This window comes from Onychostoma macrolepis, chromosome 15, assembly GCF_012432095.1.
Source record: "Onychostoma macrolepis isolate SWU-2019 chromosome 15, ASM1243209v1, whole genome shotgun sequence".
Lineage (NCBI taxonomy): Eukaryota > Metazoa > Chordata > Actinopteri > Cypriniformes > Cyprinidae > Onychostoma > Onychostoma macrolepis.
Window position 1 is genome coordinate 8,253,742 of NC_081169.1, and position 21,839 is coordinate 8,275,580.

At 39.5% G+C, this 21,839-nt stretch overlaps 1 protein-coding gene across 1 annotated transcript in view; it reads left to right on the forward strand.

Annotated features, from left to right (window-relative positions):
- The window catches only part of tenm4 (teneurin transmembrane protein 4), a 231,648-nt gene that overhangs the window by 155,777 nt on the left and 54,032 nt on the right, over window positions 1–21,839 (forward strand). The window contains 6 exon segments of the mRNA XM_058744934.1: window positions 4,737–4,883; window positions 7,549–7,765; window positions 11,567–11,686; window positions 16,006–16,267; window positions 19,566–19,833; window positions 19,921–20,064. Coding sequence (XP_058600917.1) covers window positions 4,737–4,883; window positions 7,549–7,765; window positions 11,567–11,686; window positions 16,006–16,267; window positions 19,566–19,833; window positions 19,921–20,064 — 1,158 coding nt within the window.

The following is a 21,839-nucleotide window of genomic DNA, read 5'->3' on the forward strand; positions in this document are numbered from 1 at the left end:
GCCAAACATAATGTTCTTATTTAACAAGCACAACAGTAGTTCTCCCTGCCTGTTTACCTTGTACTAACTATTTAGAGACAAAATAGTTCACATAAATACATGCCCCTGGTGGTCCTGGAACAGCATTCAACAAAATTGACCTATAGCATGAAATATAACTAGTTTTATACACATCAAATCGTTCTTTTTTTATGTTTACAAATATTGTAGTCAAGCATGTTACCTTGTTAAGCTATTGTAAGTTATTTTGATTTCTTTATTAAAAAAAAAAAAAACATTATTTAGACTAAATTTTGGTAACAGGTTGCAAAGAATCCAGTCTTTTTTCTTAAGGTTAAGCACCTCCCTTCAATGACCATTTGTTGAGAAAGAAAAGTTAAATACTTTAAAGTATGTAATAACCGTTTTAAGAGTTTCAGACCCAATTTTGTACCTTATTTGTTGAAAGTGTCACCTAACCTTAACCTACCCCTTAATTCACACAGCAATAATTTGGTTGATAACAGTGTTGCACTATCTTAACCGTAACTCTAAAATGTGATTGGTTGATTGGAATGGTATTTTGGGTAACATTAGTAAATCACATTAAGTGCTTGACATTTGTTTTCCATCTCACCTAAAGAATATGAATGGGCCAATAAACAGTCTGTTCTGTGAGATACTGCCTTAACCAGTGTTTCTGTCTCAACATCATTGTGTCTCTATGTTCTACTCTTTGTCTCTCGCCCTTTCTATCTTATCCAAAAACATTCATGACATATCTGCTCTGTTGGAACTTACATAGTCTAATCTGATATTGTATTTTTTATTTATTTTTTTCCAGCTGTAACAATTGATTTTGTCTCTGAGTTTATCAGTCAGTGGCCCCAAAAAGAAAATACTCCTCAGAAAACAGCGTCTCATAAAACACCAGAGGTGAACAAACAAAGAAAACAGTTTCTATGTTGATCTAATGAACTTTCCAGAAGTAAAACCAGAAATGCAGGAGTGCTGTTATTTATTTATTAACTAGCATTCCATCTTTTAATATTTTCTTGATGCATTATTGATGTTCTTCATATATGTACCATAGTGAGACATAGCATCCCAACAGCAAGGATCATTATATTCTCATAAAGCGTTTGCCATTTAAAGGCGGTAAGTGTGACGGTCTGTAATGTAATGTACAGAATGTTCAACAGATGACGTGTTGCCTCTCCACTGCTGTTTGGATTAGAATGTGGTCGTCTCATCAGTGACATGCTCTTTCTTTATAAGCTTTTGACATTATTACAGTCTTAAACCTAAAGGATGTACTTTTATATATATAAAAAAATACTTAATGGTGACATTTTCCAAAAAGTCTGCATGTAATACATTCTGAAAATATTTATTATGCATTATCCGCTATCCTTCATAAAGCCATATATATGCACTATGCATCCGTTTTAGAATTTACAGTTATAATCAATTGTAATACTTAGCCTATTCAGAATTTTTTAAAAAATGTCTAACATAAGGCATTATGAAGGGTTTTATAATAGTTTACATATACAGGCTTCATAGAAAGTGTTGCCAAAAAATCTCCCACCTGTAATGCATGTTCTGATAAACTGAGACTTCTCGCTACATCTGTTTTCATCTCTCTCTTTCTCTACCCTGTCACACCATACCTTTAACTTTCTCCCAGCCTGTGATGTGACGTGTTGCTTTTTGCATGTTATTGTCCTTGCTATAGCTTTTGCAGCCCCTGTGTTTCTGTAAACGTAGAAGTCTCAAGTAACCAGCCCATGCCTCTAGCTGTCTGTCTTGTCATGGAAGCAGCACTGTTCAGAACCTCCCTTATATGTCCTTGTCTTTTATCTCCCACAAAGCTCACTATCTGGATAAGGTAGTGAAAGGTATGGCACTCCTCCTGTCCTATCTTTTCTTCCTCTCTCATGTTCTGTCATCCATCATATTTCCATTAGCCCATCCTTCATAACGCTCATCCTGAAAGGGTTGCGCTTCTATTTCATTCTGCCCATGCTTCATGCCACAGTAACCACGGTCCTCGCCGCATCATGCTGCTGTTGTTCTACCACATCCAATACGCTGCTCTGCCACCTCGCCACTTAGCACCTTCGTGCCCGTTGAGTAGGCGGCGCGAGAGCTGGAGCGTCTCCTTAGCCGCTGTATCCCTGCTGTGGAACTCAAGGGAATGGATGGCCCACAGGATCCAAGGAGGGAGGGCTGGTGGAGGGTCACGGACATTGCCAACCGGCGCCATGCATAATGGATGTTCAGTGCAGCTGTGTAGCACAGCAGAGGGGGTTCGGGAGGAGGGGTGGGGGTTCTGAGAGGTGCTGAAGCGGCAGCCTCTCTAATTAAAGCATGCTATGCACCGGTGATGCCAAGGCCCCGAGCTGCCCACACCCCTACCTGCTCCTTCTTTTTTTCCTTTCATGTGTCTGGTTTTCTTACTCTGTGAGACCACCCCTTCCGTCTCTTTCTCCCCGCATAGAGAGGCTGTGTGGCTAGTGTGAACTGCAGGGGTCGCACGAGGCGGTTTGTGGCCCTCTGGAGCTATTTCAGCCTGATGCGCGGGTGCGCTCCACAGGGGCCTCTCTCTGAAAGGGCTGCCAATTAAGCTGAACTGCTGCCAGCAGAGTACAGATCTTTATTTATTTAGCTCTTTAATAAGCATTCAGAACAGACCATTCAGACGTCTCGCCACTGCAGACTGTGCAGCTGTTTGTCTGTTTGGGTGTTTAAGGAGGAACCTGCTGTCTACTGGACAGGCTCATCCTCTGCTTGTTAGCAAAGCATATAACTGTCACTGCCTGCCTTGGAGCACAAAAAGATCGACCTTACACCGATGTGAGGTCAGCTGGAGGCTGTGAATGCAAGTACAACCTTGTGTTTTGTGATCTGCTTATTTGCAACTTCCGTTGACAGTAGAGAAAAGACAAGCAATGAGATCATCCAAAGGTCTTGTCCCTTAGTCGTCCTCAAAGTGCATGTTTTGTTGACATAGCATTGTGTAGACTTTTTAGTAGTATTCCAATGAGAAGTCCAAAGCACCAAGGAACTGTAGGTCCTGCATGCTTATGCTCCTGAAGGTCCACATTTCTGAAGAGTTTAGCTTCAGCTCAATCCAGTACACATGCCTGGAACAAGCATGTGAGGATGACTTTGAGGATGACTAAGGGACAAGAACTTTGGATTATCTCATTTCTTGTCTTTTCTCTACTTGATTAACTGGTTCTGGTGTGTTTAACTGGGATTAGAGTTTAAAATCTGCAGGATGGTGGTCTGTTCTTTCAAGAGCATGTTTAGACCGTATCATGCAAGTCATCAAAATTGCTATTTGGGATTCTTTACCCAAGAGTATCATAGCTCACCGTGCCAGAGCATGTGCTCTAACCACTATACTACAGTTCCATTGCACTTTCTTATATTTGCATGACATTGTGCTGATCTGTGCAGCTATATAATTATGTAAGTCAACATTACAGCCCACTTTCTTGATGGATTCTCCATTTAGGTGTAGACTTACACGCAATGGCAAAGATCAGCTATATATATATATATATATATATATATATATATATATAATTTTTATTTATTTATTTTTTTTCTTGTGTTAGATGGTGCTAAATGTGCTAACGTATATCAGTTGTTGAAGCACAGCTGTCTTGGAACATTGAGCATAGCATCATGATGCATGAAGCCTAGATGAAAACACTGCATGCCATTCCCCATTGAGCCATCTTTAGAAATGATCATGGCTTTTAGAGGCATCTCGGATTTCTTTCTTATCAGGCATCCACCACCTTTCTTTCGCTATACAAACTCCCACTCTCTCTCTCCCTTCCTTTAGTCTCTATGATGTTCGAGCTGTGGCTGTGCTAACTGTCGCTGACAAAATAGGTCAGCTCAGACATCTTGGAGAGCGGCTCTTGGCTTGTGAAAAGCATGTCAGGATTTTACATTCGATGGCGCAGGGTTTCTCGTCTTTCGTCTATGTTTTCATCATAGGAAATGGAATTGGACAGGTAGCTGATAAGTGGCAGTGAGGGGAGGAAGAAACAGATGACAATGACAGACATTCTACGCTGTTGTATGGAGTGTACCGTGTCTGTAGGACCGTGTGCCACCTGTACTATCAACATCCTGTCAGCATTAACCTCCCTGCTCAAGCGCAGCCCTGTGAAATCCTATTTTCAAATGTTGGATAAATATTGGAATAAAACAGAATATGGTTTGTGTTGTATCGGGCGCTTATGGTTTCCACATTTAAGACTAGACTACTATCTAAAGCTAAGGTTGTTATTTGTATATTACTCAAGAAACACTGTGATTATCCATATTGCTGTTTATCTAGTTGAGGTAATTGTTTTTTTTTCCAGGTTAGATTTTGCCTCTACCTTTCTTGTCTCATTGTCTTGCCTCTTTTTTTTTTTCTTGCCCTCTCTCTTTAGAGCTGAGTTCTGCATCTATTGTACAACACTAATGAGAATGTATTGATCTGGAGGAGCTCTGCAGTACGAGTCTGCCTCTATAGGATATAACGGCTTAAAAAGGTGTATCAGTTAATCACCTGAAGTTATCACTGTTATTACTGAAGCACTCTTTTGACCCACAAACCTTCATTTTGACTTTTTCGTCTGGGATGTAGTAACTAGGCTTTGCAACGTCTCGTCTGTTATAGCGTAATGTTTGTTTTGGTGAAAAGTGCCCTCTGTAATGTGTATGCTTTGCTTTTGTGTGCACAGAGGGCTGTCCTGGTCTGTGCAATGGCAACGGCAGATGCACGCTGGGTAATAATGGCTGGTACTGCGTTTGTCAGCTGGGCTGGCGGGGAGCAGGCTGCGACACATCAATGGAGACGGCCTGCAGTGACGGCAAGGACAATGACGGAGGTACAAACACAAACAACACGCTGCCTTGACATTTATTATGAAGATTTAACAGTCTTTGCTTGGGTCTCTCTTTTCTTCTCTTCTCTTTCTATTGCTTACACTGGAGTTCTTTACAATACCTGTGCTGTTGTCAGTTTATCACTAAGAACACTAAGATCTAGAGTTTGCCTTGAGCACCTTCATTGAGATAAGATTCTTACAGCTCTTTAAATAGCATCGGAGATGGTCAGACCTTTCCTGTGGGTCCACTTGTAGAAGAGTGAGTCATTTTAGTCAAAATCACAGGCTTCAAGTTCCCCAAGCTAAAAGAGAGACATACCAAGTCCATATCACCTAGTCTCCATTTCCCAGCAAGCAACAGCTAAGAACCGACCCCCTGCCAAGCCTCTAAATCAAAGGTAGCCTTGTCCTGTCACACACCATACTGAGCATAAAACATCTTTGCACTGAAGAGCACACTCTTTGGGGAGATCACATATCATTGTTCTGCTATAGTTACCAAGCCCCTGGTTTTAGCACTGACTAGCATTTGATGCAACTACAGGCTCAATGGTGCTTTTGTTACCTTCCTAAATAATCGCTTTTTAGATATTCACATGAAAACAGCAAAAAGAGGTTGTGTGGGTATCCAGATAAATGGAAAACTAAAATGATGATAACATGTAGAATACGAATAAGAAATTGCTAGCACATATGCTAGTCGTAAAGCAGTCAATTGGTGGTACTATTGCGGTGACCGAAACAAGCAGTGTTGACGCTTCCACCAGGAGAGGTGTTATTTTTATAATTTGGCCCATCTGGTCATGGTTCCTGAAAGTAGAGAGAGAGGAAGAGAGAGAGATATTAGAGAATAAGGGATGACCCACTTCAGTACATTAAAGGGTTCCTCTCAGCATGGCCTGAAGTCCTGAATTATACCAGCTGAATTATAGGAGGGAGAGGCTGAGCTGCCTGTAAAGGTGTGGAATCTGTTGGAAAGGGGGGAAAAACGAAAGAAAAAAAAATCATGAAGGAAATAAGAAGCCAGACTGGCTCTAACTTACTGCAGTAACGCAGCTGTAGGGCACAGAAAGCCATCCAACAGAGGCAGTTATTTCTCAGAAGTTTTCAAGATCCTGCTAACGGTTCGCCCATGTTCGTCTTGGGATGATGAAATCTTTTTCCTCTCCTTTAAAGATACTGACCTAGGGGAATGACGTTAGCTTGGACAAAATAAGCATGTTGGAAAGCATCTGTGTTCCAGGTTCTGAACATTTCTGGTAACCAGGTCATACCTGATCAGGCCGGTTTCTGAAACATTCACTGGTGTGTGCACAGTTTGGGTCTAATGAGGCCCTAAACCTAACCCCCTTAACTAGAGCTTCCCCCTAATAGCTGACTAATGGTTAGTCGACCAGAAGAGGCTTGGTCGACCAAATTTGTATTAGTCGCATTAAAAAAAAAATAAATAAATAAAAATAATCCACAGGCGAAGTCATGCAGTTCGTGACGGACAGATCGTTAACGGCTAGTCTATGGTAATACAGTAGCCGACATCAGGCAGGAAATCCAAACGCTCGTCCATCATTCATCGACCTCAAATATGACTTATCATTTTAAATATGTTAGTATTATCAACTTTACATGGCCGTTCAATCTAACATTAACCTAGAGAAATGTGTGCTGTTCAAGTGTCTGTGCGGAGTGTGGAAACTGAACAGCAGCGCGCTCTCACTGCAGGACAGGTGGAGGCGCCGGTGCGCTCACTTGCTCTTAAAATAGGCTACTACATAATTTTTGGTCATACAGATAAGAGTGATACATCTTTCAAATCTGTAAAGACTCTACGTTTATTTGTGTGCACTCACAATAACAACAAAATGTGCTTTTGTAAAATAATGAAAACAAACAGGATGCGCTTTCAGCCATCTCAGTCTGTGAACTTGAGCGTGAAACTCCATGTATATCTTTGCCTTAGAGACATTAAAAAAATATATAGAGAGAGAGCGAAATGTCTACTTTCAAATTAACCAATTCAAATGGAAAACAAATATTCCCCGATTATGTAATCCGTATGAAACCTACAGGTGCATCACTACTGCGGAGAAGACGAGTCAGTGTCACCTACTTCATCTCTTAAACCGAGAACAAAGAAAGCACTAGTTTACCAAATTATTAAAATATTAATGCAGTCTCCTTGCTGTCTTTCCCTGACACATTCATAATCATTAGGCTACTTCTGCCGGTGCCCTGTGGCAAGCTTTATGCGGGTGCTTGAGCGCTTATTAGGCTATGTAGGCAACTAAAAGGCTCATTATAATGATTTAAATAGTTTATTAATAAACGTGCGATTAGTCGACTAATGCTTAAAATTAACGACTACTAGTCGACCAGAAATATCCTTAGTCGAAGGCAGCCCTACCCAATTGAATCTGTAAGTGTGGCACCTTGTCTACAGTGGTCTATGACCACCAAGTCCACCAGCTGGTAGTCTATCTGTTCAACCACCTAAACTAGCTTTGTCCAGTTAGAAACCATGTAAATCCAGCCACTACTAAGTGAGGGCAGTTTATAAGCAGATAAATTGTTTTTCAAAAGAAGTAATTTTGTGAAAAAAACAAAAAAACACTGATTTATTTTCTGACATTACATTCCCGTTATTAAAGATTAAACCTCTCTCTATCAGATGGGTTGATGGACTGCATGGACCCGGATTGCTGTTTGCAGACATCATGTCACACCACGTCTCTGTGTGTGGGCTCTCCTGATCCACTGGATATTATCCAGGAAACCCAGATCTCTTCCACTCTGAGCACCCTGCAGTCCTTTTACCAGCGTGTCCGCTTCCTGGTGGGCCGGGACAGCACCCACGTCATCCCTGGCACCAACCCCTTTGATGGCATGTAAGTGTTTCTTGAGTAATGTTTGCAATTTTTGTGCAATTTCTTGCAGTTTAAGTTCTCTTTTCCATACTTCTCCCAAATCCCAATTCACCGTAGTGGTAATATTTAGATCAATCAGTAACTATAAGTAGATGCTGTCAATCCATCTACAGCTCTTGTTCCTGTAAACAAACAGGGCATGGGGCTCATCCCAAGGTGCCCCAAAGATGTTTCGTATGGGAGAACAGTGCTGTCACTGTGTGATCCCATGTGACTTTTCATCTTTTGCCTCCATTTTGTGGCGTTCCCTTTTTATCTGTAAACAATACCTAGAGTGAACGCCACTTTTGCATTTGCATCCCACTCGTGCACTGGTCTCGTCCCTCTCTCCTTCTGTTCTCAATTGAAATGAGCACAAAAGACGCTACTAGAGACTTGGGAAAAAGTTATGCTCCTTTGAAATGTCGTAGAGTATCCCCGCATTTCCTTTCATGAAAGCAGAGCTGACATTTCAAAGGCAAAAATGAAAACGTAACAAGCAAATGAGCATCTTTTTGTGCTCTCCATGGAGAATGTCTCTAATGGTGTCGCCCAGGGTGCGTTGACGTTTTGATTCGTATCTCCATAAGGCATAATGTGCCAAATAGGCCTTCGATTCAAAGCCTTCTGTTTTTAGACCTTGTCTTGCTTTGTTCATTTGGAAACTCAAGTTGAAATTTCTTGTTTAGAGGGGTTTCGGATCAGTGAGCAGTCCTTCCCTGAACTATAGTGAGTAGGGTATTGTTTTTACATCTCTTAAATGGCCATTTCCCACAGTTCAGCTCAGACTCTGGACCAAATGGCCTTTTGCTTTGTGTGACTGAGCCTCTGGCAAATACGGACTCCCTTTGTCTAATCTGCTCTGTCCTAACGAGACTCTGATCACTTCAAAGCTGTCCAGCGCTCTCCTTCATGCACTCATTTCAGTCCTATCTGCCAGACGTTCTTCTGTTGCATAAATCACTGCGCCCTCAATCAAGTCGTGTCAGAGCGTCCGATGCGCATAACCTCATGCAAAGATGAAACACTGGACTTTGTTTGATATTGCCTTTTGTGCACGTCACCCCGTATTCATGAAATGCTCTTGTAATACCCTGTGACATTTTCCCAAGGTGACATTTTTGCGACGCTCGGTAGGGAGTCTTCTGATACCCTCTTCATTATTTCAAGACGGGAGTCTCGGCCTACCCTTCATCACCATCATCTCCCAAGAAAAAAAAAAAGAGACATAAATAAATAAAAGCTTTAGAAGTCGGCCAGCAGCTGCAAGATTTGAGACCTCGATTCACCTAAAAATATCAGGGCTGATATATTATTTATTACCTCTTCGTTCCTCCGCCCACTGACAGATATGAGAGCGGCTGACAGCAGCCCAGATGGACCTCTTAGACATAGCCACAGTCGGTCTAAAAGAGCCCCTTGCCATCACCTGATCAGGCCTCTTTATTGATTCCACAACCACCTCTGCATGCTCAGAGACATGTCAAAAATGCACATCTGACATGTGCAACCACAAGAAAGTAACACGGCTGGGACTGATCACCCATTATCCCTGTTTTACAAGGCTCACCTGTCTGAAACTTTTCGAACGTTCTTCCAATGTTCTTTAACCTCTATAGCATGCACTCTGTTTATCTGAACACCATGGATCGCACAAAAGAATAAATGTGCTTGCCTGGAGATGCACTTGGGTCAAGTTGTTTGCTTGCTGCATCTGAGTGTACTTAGCCCCTTTTACCATCATGTGGAGATGGTGAAGGGGGGCAGCCTGAGATGGCCCATTATTTCTCTCCATTTAGCCTATTTAGAACATGATGCAGTTTTTTCAAAATGGAAGAACTGCTGTTCGCAGATATAATGCAAGAGAGGGAGCATGTTTTTATGTTTAGCCCCTTCTACGAAGTTTTTTAAGTAATTAGCAGTGCTTGCTAAGGCTTCACACCATGTTTATTTACAGGAACGAAGACCGTAGATGAATTGACAGCATCTGCTGCAAAAATTTGGAACAGTGGTGCTTTTGGGTTGTTGCTAATGCTTAGCAATGCCCTGATAATAACCCTAGTTTCATAGTGGCTGTTTACATATGCAGATCTAATTAGCTTGTTAGCTTTACAGTGCTAAAGAAACTTGCTGCAACTTTTATTTGATAATTCTGCTTCAACAGAGTTTGCAAACATTATTGTTTTGTCCATTAACCATTTAGCCTTTTTTAGCCTTTCCCAAACGCACAAGTATTCAGACCACTCTGTACGTACAAAAATACTTCTTAGCGCTCCCAGAAGCTGCCTCTCAGGACAATTTAGCGTGTTTTCCTTCATAGTTGTTTAAGATGTCTCTTCTAATATCAAGTCAGACGCAGCCTACAATTTGCTTCTATTACGTGGTTGTCAACCCAGTGCTACACAAGGTGATATCTCTGTTGTTTATAAACCTCCTTCTGCTTTTATCTGCCTTGTTTGAGAGAGGGGTTTGCTGAATAAATGAACTTTTTATCTTCTTTAGATCCATTTAATGTCAATATTTAAATAATTTGTCGTGGAGTTGTTGAATCAGCTCGGCATATTTCGCTGTGGCTCAGAGCCGACAGTTCCACTCAGTGCACCCTGTGAAAACTTGCATCGCTGCCCCTTCTGAATGGGAATACTCTAAATCAAACTGTCACCTCGAGCAATGTTGTAGATAGACAAAAGCTTTACACATTATATATATCTCTCTCTCTCTTTCTATCTTTCCACCCTTTTATTTAGTGATCTTTCTTTGTCACTTGTTCTGTCTCTATTTTCTATTCTACTTGAGTTCGCTCGCGGTCTGATAATAGACATTGTGGTGGGGCTGTGCGCTATCTCTGCTAGCTTTGTTTACAGGGGCGCAGAGCTGAGCCAAGGACTGCTGAAGGTGAGAGGCTGCTTAAATTAGCATAAAGTTAGCCTCCCTGGGACAGGGATATTGTTGGGTCTGTGATCTTGCCCGCAGTAAGGACAGGAAGGGGCCAGCCTCTTACACACCAGTGTTAATTGTTCCGCTACCTGGCAAATATTTAATACCTAATACCTTCATAGAAACAGCCCCAGTGTGTAATTTTTTTCCTTGGTGCTTTTTTTATTTAACCTAGCTGATGTGTGTAATTTTTGGGATGTTAATGTACTTTAATATCATGTTTTACTGTGAAATTGTAAAACATGTCTAATTTAGATTTCTGGCTTTCAGTTAGGCCTATTAAAAATATTACATCATGTGGCAGGTAAAATGTATGAACTCACAAAACGTGATGGCTCTAATATTTGTATAATGGTTTTAATGTATATTTTTAAATTTTTTGTAATCTTAAAATCTTTGTAATCTTCAACCTGAACAGCATGAAGCCTGATTAAAAATCTCCAACACTATGAGTCAGAAGTCGTGTCGAGCGGGGAGTTGTTTTGTACTTGTTGAGGATTTTAAGAATCTGTGTTTGACTTTTTCATATCGATCAGTAAGTCGGAGCTCCTGAGGCAGACAGATAACATCAGATAGAGGCAGTTTCAAGCCCAGATATCTGCTGTGACTGAAAGCACTCATAGCTCCGCATTGTTCTCTCAAACAGCAGGAATGACACAAACACTATCACATTTTTTTGCTCTTATCTTTTGCTTCTCAGACAGGAAACCCCACTGAGGTTTCCTCAGAGCTGTGGGATTCGTTTAATTTATTATGTGTGTTTACAAATAGCATCTGATGCTTTTCTACAAGGTGAAACAACATGACCTGTTTTACTTAGTATGATTTTCATTTTTAACCTCACAGTCATGCCTGTGTTATCCGGGGACAAGTAGTGACTTCAGATGGGACTCCGCTGGTCGGTGTAAATATCAGCTTCATTAACAAACCAGGCTATGGGTATACCATCACCAGACAGGACGGCAGGTAAGTTGTAGCATGGGATGAAATAGTGTTTAAAGATCTGGGTTAGCATCTCTGCACTCTAACTGCTTTCTGTATGGCAGAATGTTCTATAATGTGCTGGAAATAAAATTGGAAGACAATTTTATTCCCAGCAAACCATTGCACATTTTGCCTGTTTGCTTGGATGGTGCTTTTTGTAGCCATAAACAATCTTCCATCTCCCTGGCTCTCTCTATTTTTCCCTCTCTTTGCTCGTAAACACATGGTCTCCCTCCCACAACAGCCCATCAAGCACTGCAAGAACAGAGTCAGTACGGCATGAAATCACCAGTGCACCTGTTTGCTTGCTTAAAAATGGGAAAGCTGTCTTAACTGATTTTGTTTGATTGTGGTCTGTTCCATACTGGTGCCATTGCTTTTTAAATTACTTCTTTCTCTACTTCCAAAGAGGTCCCTCTGCTTCTCTGCCAACCGCTAGAGTCGGATTGACCAAGTAACATGCAGTGGATATTCATGTAATACAAAATTTTGCCTAAAGTCAGACTCTGGAAATCCTAAAAGCCATCCATTATACATCTGCCTTGATGTATTGAGTCACTTACGCAACCCTGATTTCCCGAAGGAGAGAGCAAAATGCTGTGTTACGTAATCAAGAACCACTGAGCTATAGATGGCAGACTTAGAAGACGTCACATGATTATTAATGTAATGGAAGTTGTGAGAGATTCAATCCTCCTTGGAACCAAAAATATAATATTATCTCAATATTGTATTCTAAATAATCAAAATAGGTTTGGAGGGTCCAGCTAACAAACTAAGAATGTTTAATTAACGGTTAATTAATTGTTGCAGCGCAAATATTATTAACATCTTTAATATGTGAATGCTGGCAAATGACCATGGCATAAACGGAATAATCAACGGCTAGCTGTGCATTAAACGATTTGAATGCGCTTTGTTCTTCGTCTCCACGTTGTGCATTCAAAACGTTTAATGCACAGCTAGCCGTTGATTATCCCTTACTTATTCCATTTGAATTTGACTTCTCTGAATGTTCTCTGAACCATCTGAAACAAGTTGTTAGTAATGTTTAAAAATCCAACTAAAATGCTCCATGAACAATGTACTGTATATAAATGATGTTTCTGTGCTAACGTGTTGAAAACATTAATAAAGACCAGATAACATTATTGGAAGAAGGTTTGTTCATAACTTTGAGAGAACATTACCAGAATGTTCTTGCTAGAAAATCCTGAAAACATTCACTGTCCTTGGGATAGTGGTAGCTACAAGTGGAACAAATTAACAGTGAAAAAACTGGAATATATCCTAGGCAAACAGGCTAGCCCATCAACTTTATACTAAGATACCAGGCTAATTGTTAGTAGTTTGCTAAGCTAATAGGTGGATAAGTTAGCAGGATGCTAAGCTGAACAGCTAGGCTAATCAATTATGCAAAGTATGCATTATCAAAGTATGTAAAGGTAGTTGGCTGATTAGCATGTAAACAGAATAAACATGGAGCTAAAACAGTAAAATGTTTTCAGGTATATTATCCCTTACAAAAATGTACAATGGTTTTATTATAGAAAAAGTGTAGTAACATGTTTTTTGGCGTATTGGTTACCATTTGTATATCATTACTACAAATACCATGGTTAAACTAGTGTAGCAAAACCATGGTTATTTTGTGGTTACCATGGTTTAACTATAGTAACCAATTTATTTTTGCTTACTATAAAACTTTAAAACTTTAAAACCTTTAAAACCATGGTTAATTTTATATAATACTAATTTTATTACATTATGTCTATGCTAACAAATACCTAAAGTAAAGCTCCACTTGCTCTCAAAATGCAGTTGCCCTGAAAATTTTAAGGGAATCAGTTTTAGAATGAGCTTGTCCTCACAAATTTGTTTGTGAATTTAACCATATATAGCAATCGGGACTCACAACCAAATTCTGCCGCTGTGTGAACAGCCTAAGTTCAGTTGAGAGGACTAAAAGTGGGTGGCTTCGACCTGTTTGGGGTCTAAGCCATCGATCTGGCTACCCCTTTGGGTTAGCTCTGCGTCCCTTCAAAGTGTGCACTGAGAGGCTGAATGCACTAATAAAGTGTGTCACCCGTGCCTGAGGTGCTTGTGTGATTGATAACAGGCCTGTGAATCGCTCATCGATTGCCATGGCAGCCTTTAGGGCCGTGTGCGTGCCCATGTAATGGTTATATGTGTGTGCGTGTCTTTCATCGCATGTGACTGGCCAGCTAGCTTTTACTGCAGATTAGCGTCGACTCTATACGGCTGCATAAAAACGCACACAGGCTCTCTCTCGCAGACACTCCCCAACAAGCACACTCTGTTCAAACTCCCACAGCGCACAGACAAATGCTCACATTTTAGCAAGGGCACGACAACAAGGGCAAAGCAGACCTTTGTTTATCAGCCGTGCCAATGAAAGCTGTGTGAATAGCCCTTTGGGATATGTAGTTGAATTAATGTTCAAGCAGCGTGAGGTGTGACTACAGATGCACGCCGCATCTATGCCAACCCCGAGAACAAAGACACACAGTACAGCGCATTCTGTGAGTCCACATATCACGTATTGCTAATCGGCTGTTTGTGTTGTAGGCGTATTTGGCACTAAAGTGCATTTGTGCTTTCATGTCTACCAGAGCGTGTTTTAAAGGTGTGTCTCCTCATCATGATACACAAGAAAGCAGATCAGAGTAGCATTCTGGATTTGTACACAATCAGTCATCTAGCGAGCCGTATACACGATAGCCCGCATACAGCGTCCTGTTTCATTTCTGTTTAGTGGCATCAACAACAGAGCTCTCTGATCAGAGCGACTCTATATGCAGAGCGTGTGCCGTCATTGTAGCGTTGATGTAAAGTTATGTTAGCACAGACAGCTTCACACGCACAGATCAATAATACTTTACCCTTCCCCTTAAATGTCATTTCCCCTCTCACCTCCTTTATCAAAGCGCACCGTGCCACCGCACAACAAAGACGCTCAGCGGCGTGTGCACGGCTACTGCGGCGGAGAGGAATCTTGCCAGTTTATTCCCCAATAGAGAATAACGACATCGCACACCACCCATTCATGCGGATTTTATTAATGCAAATTCAAAAGCACAGTGTATTAGACTGAGCCAGTGGTTCATTGTATTCCAGTCACATTGTGGAGCTGCCAGATAAAAACCGTCCCAACTAACTGAAGCTGAGTCCTTTTCAATTGAATCCTGTCATTTAGAGAAACATAATGAATTACAACCTTATTAAGTCTGGTTTTGATGGCGGTACAGAGTAACGGTGAATAATGTTGATTGAAATGTTAGTAAATGGCATTATGAGATAATGAAATGCCATTGTAATTTCATTGAATAGGAAATCAAAACACCATTTTCAAGGGTGTGATGGTTGCCATACTTTAGCAAATAACTGTACTTAATGAATCAGATCCACACACTATTAAATTCTAAAACATGTATAAATGGAATAATTCAACAGATAAGTTGTAGAGAATTACGATTTGATAAGTATAGAAATGTGCAAATGATTCATATTTATCTTAGTTCAAATATGAAAACTATTTCATTCAAACAATGAGAGAGTAACCTAGTATTTGTATTAGGTTAAAAACTGGGTTGCTATGACCCAAAAAATAAATAAATAAATAAATAAAAACATGAGTACATATAAACTGTATGTAATATTTTTTACCATTTTTAAAAACATTTTAAATAGAAGAAGTCTGGAAATGCATTTGTTTTGTGTGCTTTGAAGCTCAAACTGTAGAGCATGGCACTAGCAACATCAATATCATGGGTTGACTGGTAAAAATGTACATTTTGAATGCAGTGTAGGATTCTTTAGATTAAAGCATCTGCCAAAGGCATAAATGTAAATAGCCTCAAAGGGTAGTTGAGAAATTGACATATGTAAAAAATTATTTTGGGTCTGTGTAGCTGCCATTAATGATGAATTATGCAGGTCAAATTAACCTCCAAATATCATAATCACAATAAATTTTGTATGCACAATCAACAACACATCAGAGTGTTAAAATATCATAGGTTAGCCTTTATTTATTTCAGTTTGCAACAGTTGCATATTTCAGTTTTTTAAAGGGGACAATGGTGATTATTAATGGATAGTTCTTTGTGGGACTTGAACCAACAACCTTACGGTTACCAACCCAGATTTTGAAACCACAACTACAAAGCTAACATTTCTTAAAGAAGACTACTCCATATTCTAACATTATTGAAAATGAATGAATGGTTTTATCTCAGTATCTGCTCCATGTCTAACTGTACATGCTCTCTTTTCTTCAGCTTTGACCTGGTGAGTAACGGGGGTGTGGCCGTAGCCCTGAGGTTTGAGCGTGCTCCGTTCATCACTCAGGAGCACACCTTGTTGTTGCCGTGGGGACGCTTCTTTGTCATGGACACCATCGTGATGAGACACGAGGTCAATGACATCCCCAGCTGTGACCTGAGCAGCTTCACCCGTCCCATGCCCATCGTCCTGCCTGCTCCGTTGACGGCGTTCGCCGGGACCTGCGTCGAGAGGGGCAACATCGTTCCAGAGATTCAGGTGATAAGCTGTAGAGAGGAAGTGAAAAATGTTACAATTCATATCGTGTATGATTGATCTGTTAATGTAACAGAATCATGTGGGCGAGGCAACATAATATTAAAAAATGTCCAATTTAATTTATTAAATTTTAACCAATCGAATCTCAGTAGACTAAATCCCTCTCTATATAATTTCCCCCACTAAATGTTCTGGAAAATACAAGTTACGAAGCTAAAGTTGGCATGAAATTAACATTTTAAGTTTTAAATCCATGTTATTGATCTTACTTTAGGCGATTTATACATGCTAAAAATTTTTTTTTTTTTTCCTGATTTTGACTTTATGATGATAGGACAGTTCAGAGTTGACAGGAATTGAAGAGGGAGAGAAGAGGGGGGCAGGATCGGGATTCGAACTCAATACGCCCATAGCGCTATGGCGCTGTATGTCGGTGTGCTTCCCACAAGGCTACCCGCGCTGACATATGTGACCCTGGACCACAAAACCAGTCTTAAGTGTCAATTTTTCGAAATTGAAATTTATACATCATCCGAAAGCTGAATAAATAAGCTTTCCATTGATGTATGGTTTTTTAGGATCTGACAATATTTGGCCAAAATCTGGAATTTGAGGGTGCAAAAAAAGCTAAATATTTAGAAAATCGCCTTTTAAAGTTGTCCAAATTAAGTTTTTAGCAATGCATATTACTAATCAAAAATGAAGTTTTGATATATTTACGGTAAGAAATTTACTAAATATCTTCATGGAACATGATCTTTACTTAATATTCTAATGATTTTTAGCATAAAAGAAACATTTATAATTTTGACCCCATACAATGTATTTTTGGCTATTGCTACAAATATACCCCAGCGACTTAAGACTGGTTTTGTGGTCCAGGGTCACATATATAAATTTTTTTATTTTATCTTTTGTACTTTGTAATTTCAGTTAAATGACAGACTTCTAGATTTTTCTGTTATTTTGATCTCTTAAACTCGTCTTTTTTGCTATTTTTCTCACCATTCTGATTACTACTATCCAATCAACAACCAATGGATAAAGTCCCCGCCCTTTTTTTACAATAGATCTGTTGCTATTTCAGTTTAATCGTGACTTTAATTACATGTTCAATGCCATTTTGTGTATTTAAAAAGCTTGTTTTTTGTTTTTTTTATTTGTTTTACTATATTTTTGGCTTCATTTGAACTTTCAAGACTAATGTTTTTAAACAGTCTGACTCTTGTTTAGTCTGACAGTTACAGACCATTCAAAATTCTACAGCTGTCTCAGACAGATGAAAAAACGTGGTAATTTGCCACAATTGATCCCAGACTAGTGCTGGTTCGTAATGATGTTCTGATAGACAGCAGGGGCAGATATTGGGAAATGTACATCAGAAGGGAATGTAGGAGGATCTGTCTCGGGTGGCAGTCCTGTGATTTTATCTCCTGTGTGTAATTGGGCAGAGATACACAGTCCAATTTACTATGCCAGACATTTTCTGAAGAACGATAATTACATTTAGACGAAAACAGCATGGAAGCTTTTTGAGTCTGACTCCAGGAGGTGCTTCGCAGTCAGTGCTGGAAAAAGAAAAAAAAAATCTGTGTTTTGGACTTGAGTGACTGTCATTCAGGTTTTATGTTTTTAAGTGTATGTTAGTTTCATTTTTTCCAAGTGTGTCTATAGATAGATGCATTTTTAATACACACATATTATGGTATGTGTGTGTTTGAGTACTGAAAGCTCTACTTGTACCTGTGTGTCACCTTCCTAATTATTTTGTCGTCGTCTTTGGTTAACAAGATAAATGGTTCAGCCTCACTGGATTTGTGATTTGTCCCATCCCAAATCTTCAGGCGGTTTATTCATACACAGTTACATGTGCATCTACACACACCCACACACAGAGTTTTCACAGGTTTACAAATGGAAACGTCTATGGAGGAGCTTTTCTTATCAGTGTTTATTGGCGCAGTAATGATCGGCTGTGTTTATTGGTCAGCTTTGTGCTTGACTGTGATAAAGGAGCGATACGCTGAGAGTTAATGAGAGCTCTGCAGTGAGCAATGAGAAACCTCTGAGCCACTAAGTCTCCGTGCGGACTTCCTGTGCGAAAACGAAGGTGTTGTTAATGATGCCCGTGTGACCTAGACATATGCATTGCTTTTCACTGAGTAATTTGTTCACTTGTTATGATAGTTGAGTAATTTGAAGGTTTATGGGTCACATTTCAACCCAAAATCAAGGGGTGGAATTTGAAATTAAATTAAAAACATTTGGGTGGAACTGGATGTTCTAGTGAAAATTCACAGAATCTACAAAGTGTATGGAAGAAAAGAAAAATGAACAGTACCTGCAAAACTTGGAGAGGTCAAATCAGAAAGTGGAAATGAAATACTGTATATTACGTATAATACTGTATATTTCACCTTAACATTTTGGTGTACAGGCCTTCATCAGAGCTAAAAGATTGCAAGTGCAAAAAGACTCATTTAAATGTATACTTTTTATTTTTAATTTTTATTTTTATTTGAATAGGATATTGGTTAGAGGTTCACCATAAGAACAAAGGCTATTTGCATGATGTGTGATCATATGATATATGATGAAATAAACAGCATTCTTCTTGTTTTTTTTTGTGTTTTGGCTTATCCACATACTGGTCAAAGAATTCAGAAAAAAATGTGTAATATAATATACTTTAATATATAATAATGCACATAATATGTAAAAAATATTAATCATATATGCATATTAGAATGATTTCTGAAGGATCATGTGAAATTGGCTGCTGAAAATTCAGCTTTGCCATCACAGGAAAAACTTAAATAAATTAACATATAAAACAAGTCATGTAAATTGTAATGATACTTCACAATATTACTGTTTAATTGTATTTTTGATCAAATAAATGGGGCCTTGATGAGCCAAGAGACTTCTTCAAAAACAAAATCTTTTCAACCCCAAACTTTTGAGGTTTTTTTTAATACAAAAGCTTCTTTTTTTTTTTAATATAACAACTTTTTGTCTTTCTCTTTGAGGTGAAATATGCCCTAGATTCACCCAATAATTAGTATTTTTTGCACTGTATAATAAAACGTCTGCTGTGAAAAAATTAATTCATTCTCATTTGCGTATATACCGGAGATGCTAAATAATGCAAACACTTCTCAGCAGGGTGCATTCCCCACAAAATTAGCAAATTTGTTACTGTTTGCTCTGTTTTCTTGTGACTAATATGAACATTTTCACCTCCCTCTCTCTCTCTCTCTCTCTCTCCCTCTCTCTCTCTCTCTCTCTCTCTCTCCAGACCCTCCAGGAGGAGGTGCGGATCCCAGGTACAGATGTGCGTTTGAGTTACCTGAGCAGCCGGACGTCGGGGTATAAGTCGCTCCTGCGCATCACCCTGACCCACTCCACCATCCCGTTCAGCCTGATGAAGGTGCACCTCATGGTGGCCGTCGAGGGAAGGCTCTTCAGGAAGTGGTTCTCAGCTGCACCCAACCTCTCCTACGACTTTGTCTGGGACAAGGCAGATGTCTACAGCCAGAAAGTTTATGGGCTGTCTGAGGCTTTCGGTGAGTGGGAAATGAAGTTGTCAGTGTCTCATTTCTCAGAGCTGTTGTCACTCAAGTTCAAATGTGTTTCTAATTCACTCCTGCTAGTGTCCGTGGGCTTCGAGTATGAATCCTGTCCGGATCTGATCCTCTGGGAGAAGCGAACAGCCGTCCTGCAAGGGTACGAGACCACTGCGTCCAACCTGGGTGGCTGGAGCGTGGACAAACATCATGCTCTAAATATCCAAAGTGGTGAGTACATATAGAAACATGAAAGATATTAATTTGCTTACAGACACACAGTTTCTTATTATTGGTCAGATTTGTAGAGTTTTTCTTTTGTGGAAATTCTTAGAAATGTTCACCACTTGCTGAAGACTGAACTTTGACATAGCTTTGACTGTGAGCAGATGCTATCACATTTATTTATACAGTATAGCACTTTATACAATACAGATTCAAAGCTGCTTCAAATTAGTAAACAGGAAAATAACAGTCAATTATGAAAAGTAAAAAGATTGTTCAGCTCAAGTCAGTGGTGATATCTGTATGACAGGAGCTTATTGGAGTTGAACAGGTCAATTTTCCTACTGCTGCTGAATTGAAACTGCTCCGTTCAGTTCCTGTCAAGTATTTTTTTTTTTTTTTGCCAGCGCACAGGCACACTTATCTCAGTAAATGAGGCATACTTGCAGCAAAAATGTTAGGAGTGCAGGTGGCAGCTTGGTCTGTCACTAAAACCCAGCATTGTCGACATGAGGACTTCCGGTAAAATTTGCTCAAATTCTTCAAGTGTCAACTCTCTCTTATCCTCTCTTTTCCCAAGTGAATGTGCTACCATTTCGTTTACACTTGTTTTAATGTCCTCATTTGAATTGCTTCTGCTTTGGTCCACACTCACCTGATAATTGTTGCACTAAAATTATTAAAACAGAGTGCAATACAAATTTTCATCAGTCTCTACGAAAGGTTTTTACACCTGAATAAAACTTAATCACACTCATGTAAAGTGAATTGCTGCCAAAAAAATAAAACTCTGACACAAATTTTTGTTCCAGGTCTTGTAAAATATCTGTAAAACGGAAAGAAAATGAGTCACACTCAAGTGAATTTACAAGTTTTTGTTTGTACACCTGAAAGAAACTTAACTGCACTTTAGCAAAATTAATTATTTTTATTTTTATTTATTTGCATTGATTTTTTTTTTCTTTGTTTTTTTTGCCCTAAAACTATTTCCACTGAACATGCCACAACATTTTTTAAGGGTTTGTTAGAAGTTTGGGGTTGTGAAAAGTTATTTTTCAAAGAAAGTGAATCACTCTCTGCTTTTTCACATGCTTTAATGCACAACCCATTAAGTTAAAAAAAAAAAAACATCTTTTTAAACAGCTCCACATTTAAATGGAATACTTTTGGGTGCAAAAGTTTATGTTACTGATCAGAATTTTTTTTTTTTTTTTTTTTAAACCTTTACCAGCAGGTAAATTTATTCCAAAATTGCCAGATTTGCTTTAAAGCCTCAAGGAAATCCATTGTTTCAATTGAAAGCCTTTTACACAATGAAATTTGCAGTGAATTTTCGAGCTTGATGAGAATACGCCTTTGCATCAGCTCCAGTAAACCCACCTGCATTTCCAGCCAATCAGCATGGTCGGATATGATTCAACAGGTGCTCAGGGAGAAAACAGTGCACAATGAAAATCACTGAAAATTGAGTTTCGCAAACTTTGCCACTCTGCCACTTTTGAGTGCCGTTTGCGGTGAGCTGTTCAGCGCTGGAGATTCATTGAGGCAAGCCGTGGAGATCTAGATTGACTATGATACTGATAATAAGGAAGGAAGTTGTCTTTCATACTGTGACTGTGGACCTTCACTTAGCTGGGCTCTGTACAGAAGCATCTGGTTGTGCGAGTGAAAAATAACTCCTTTCGATAAATTAATTCAGTTCCGTTTAGCACATCTCGGTCCTGCTGGTTATTTAGTGAAATCCTTTCTCAAGCACCAGCAGCCGTCCCGTAGCTCTGTGA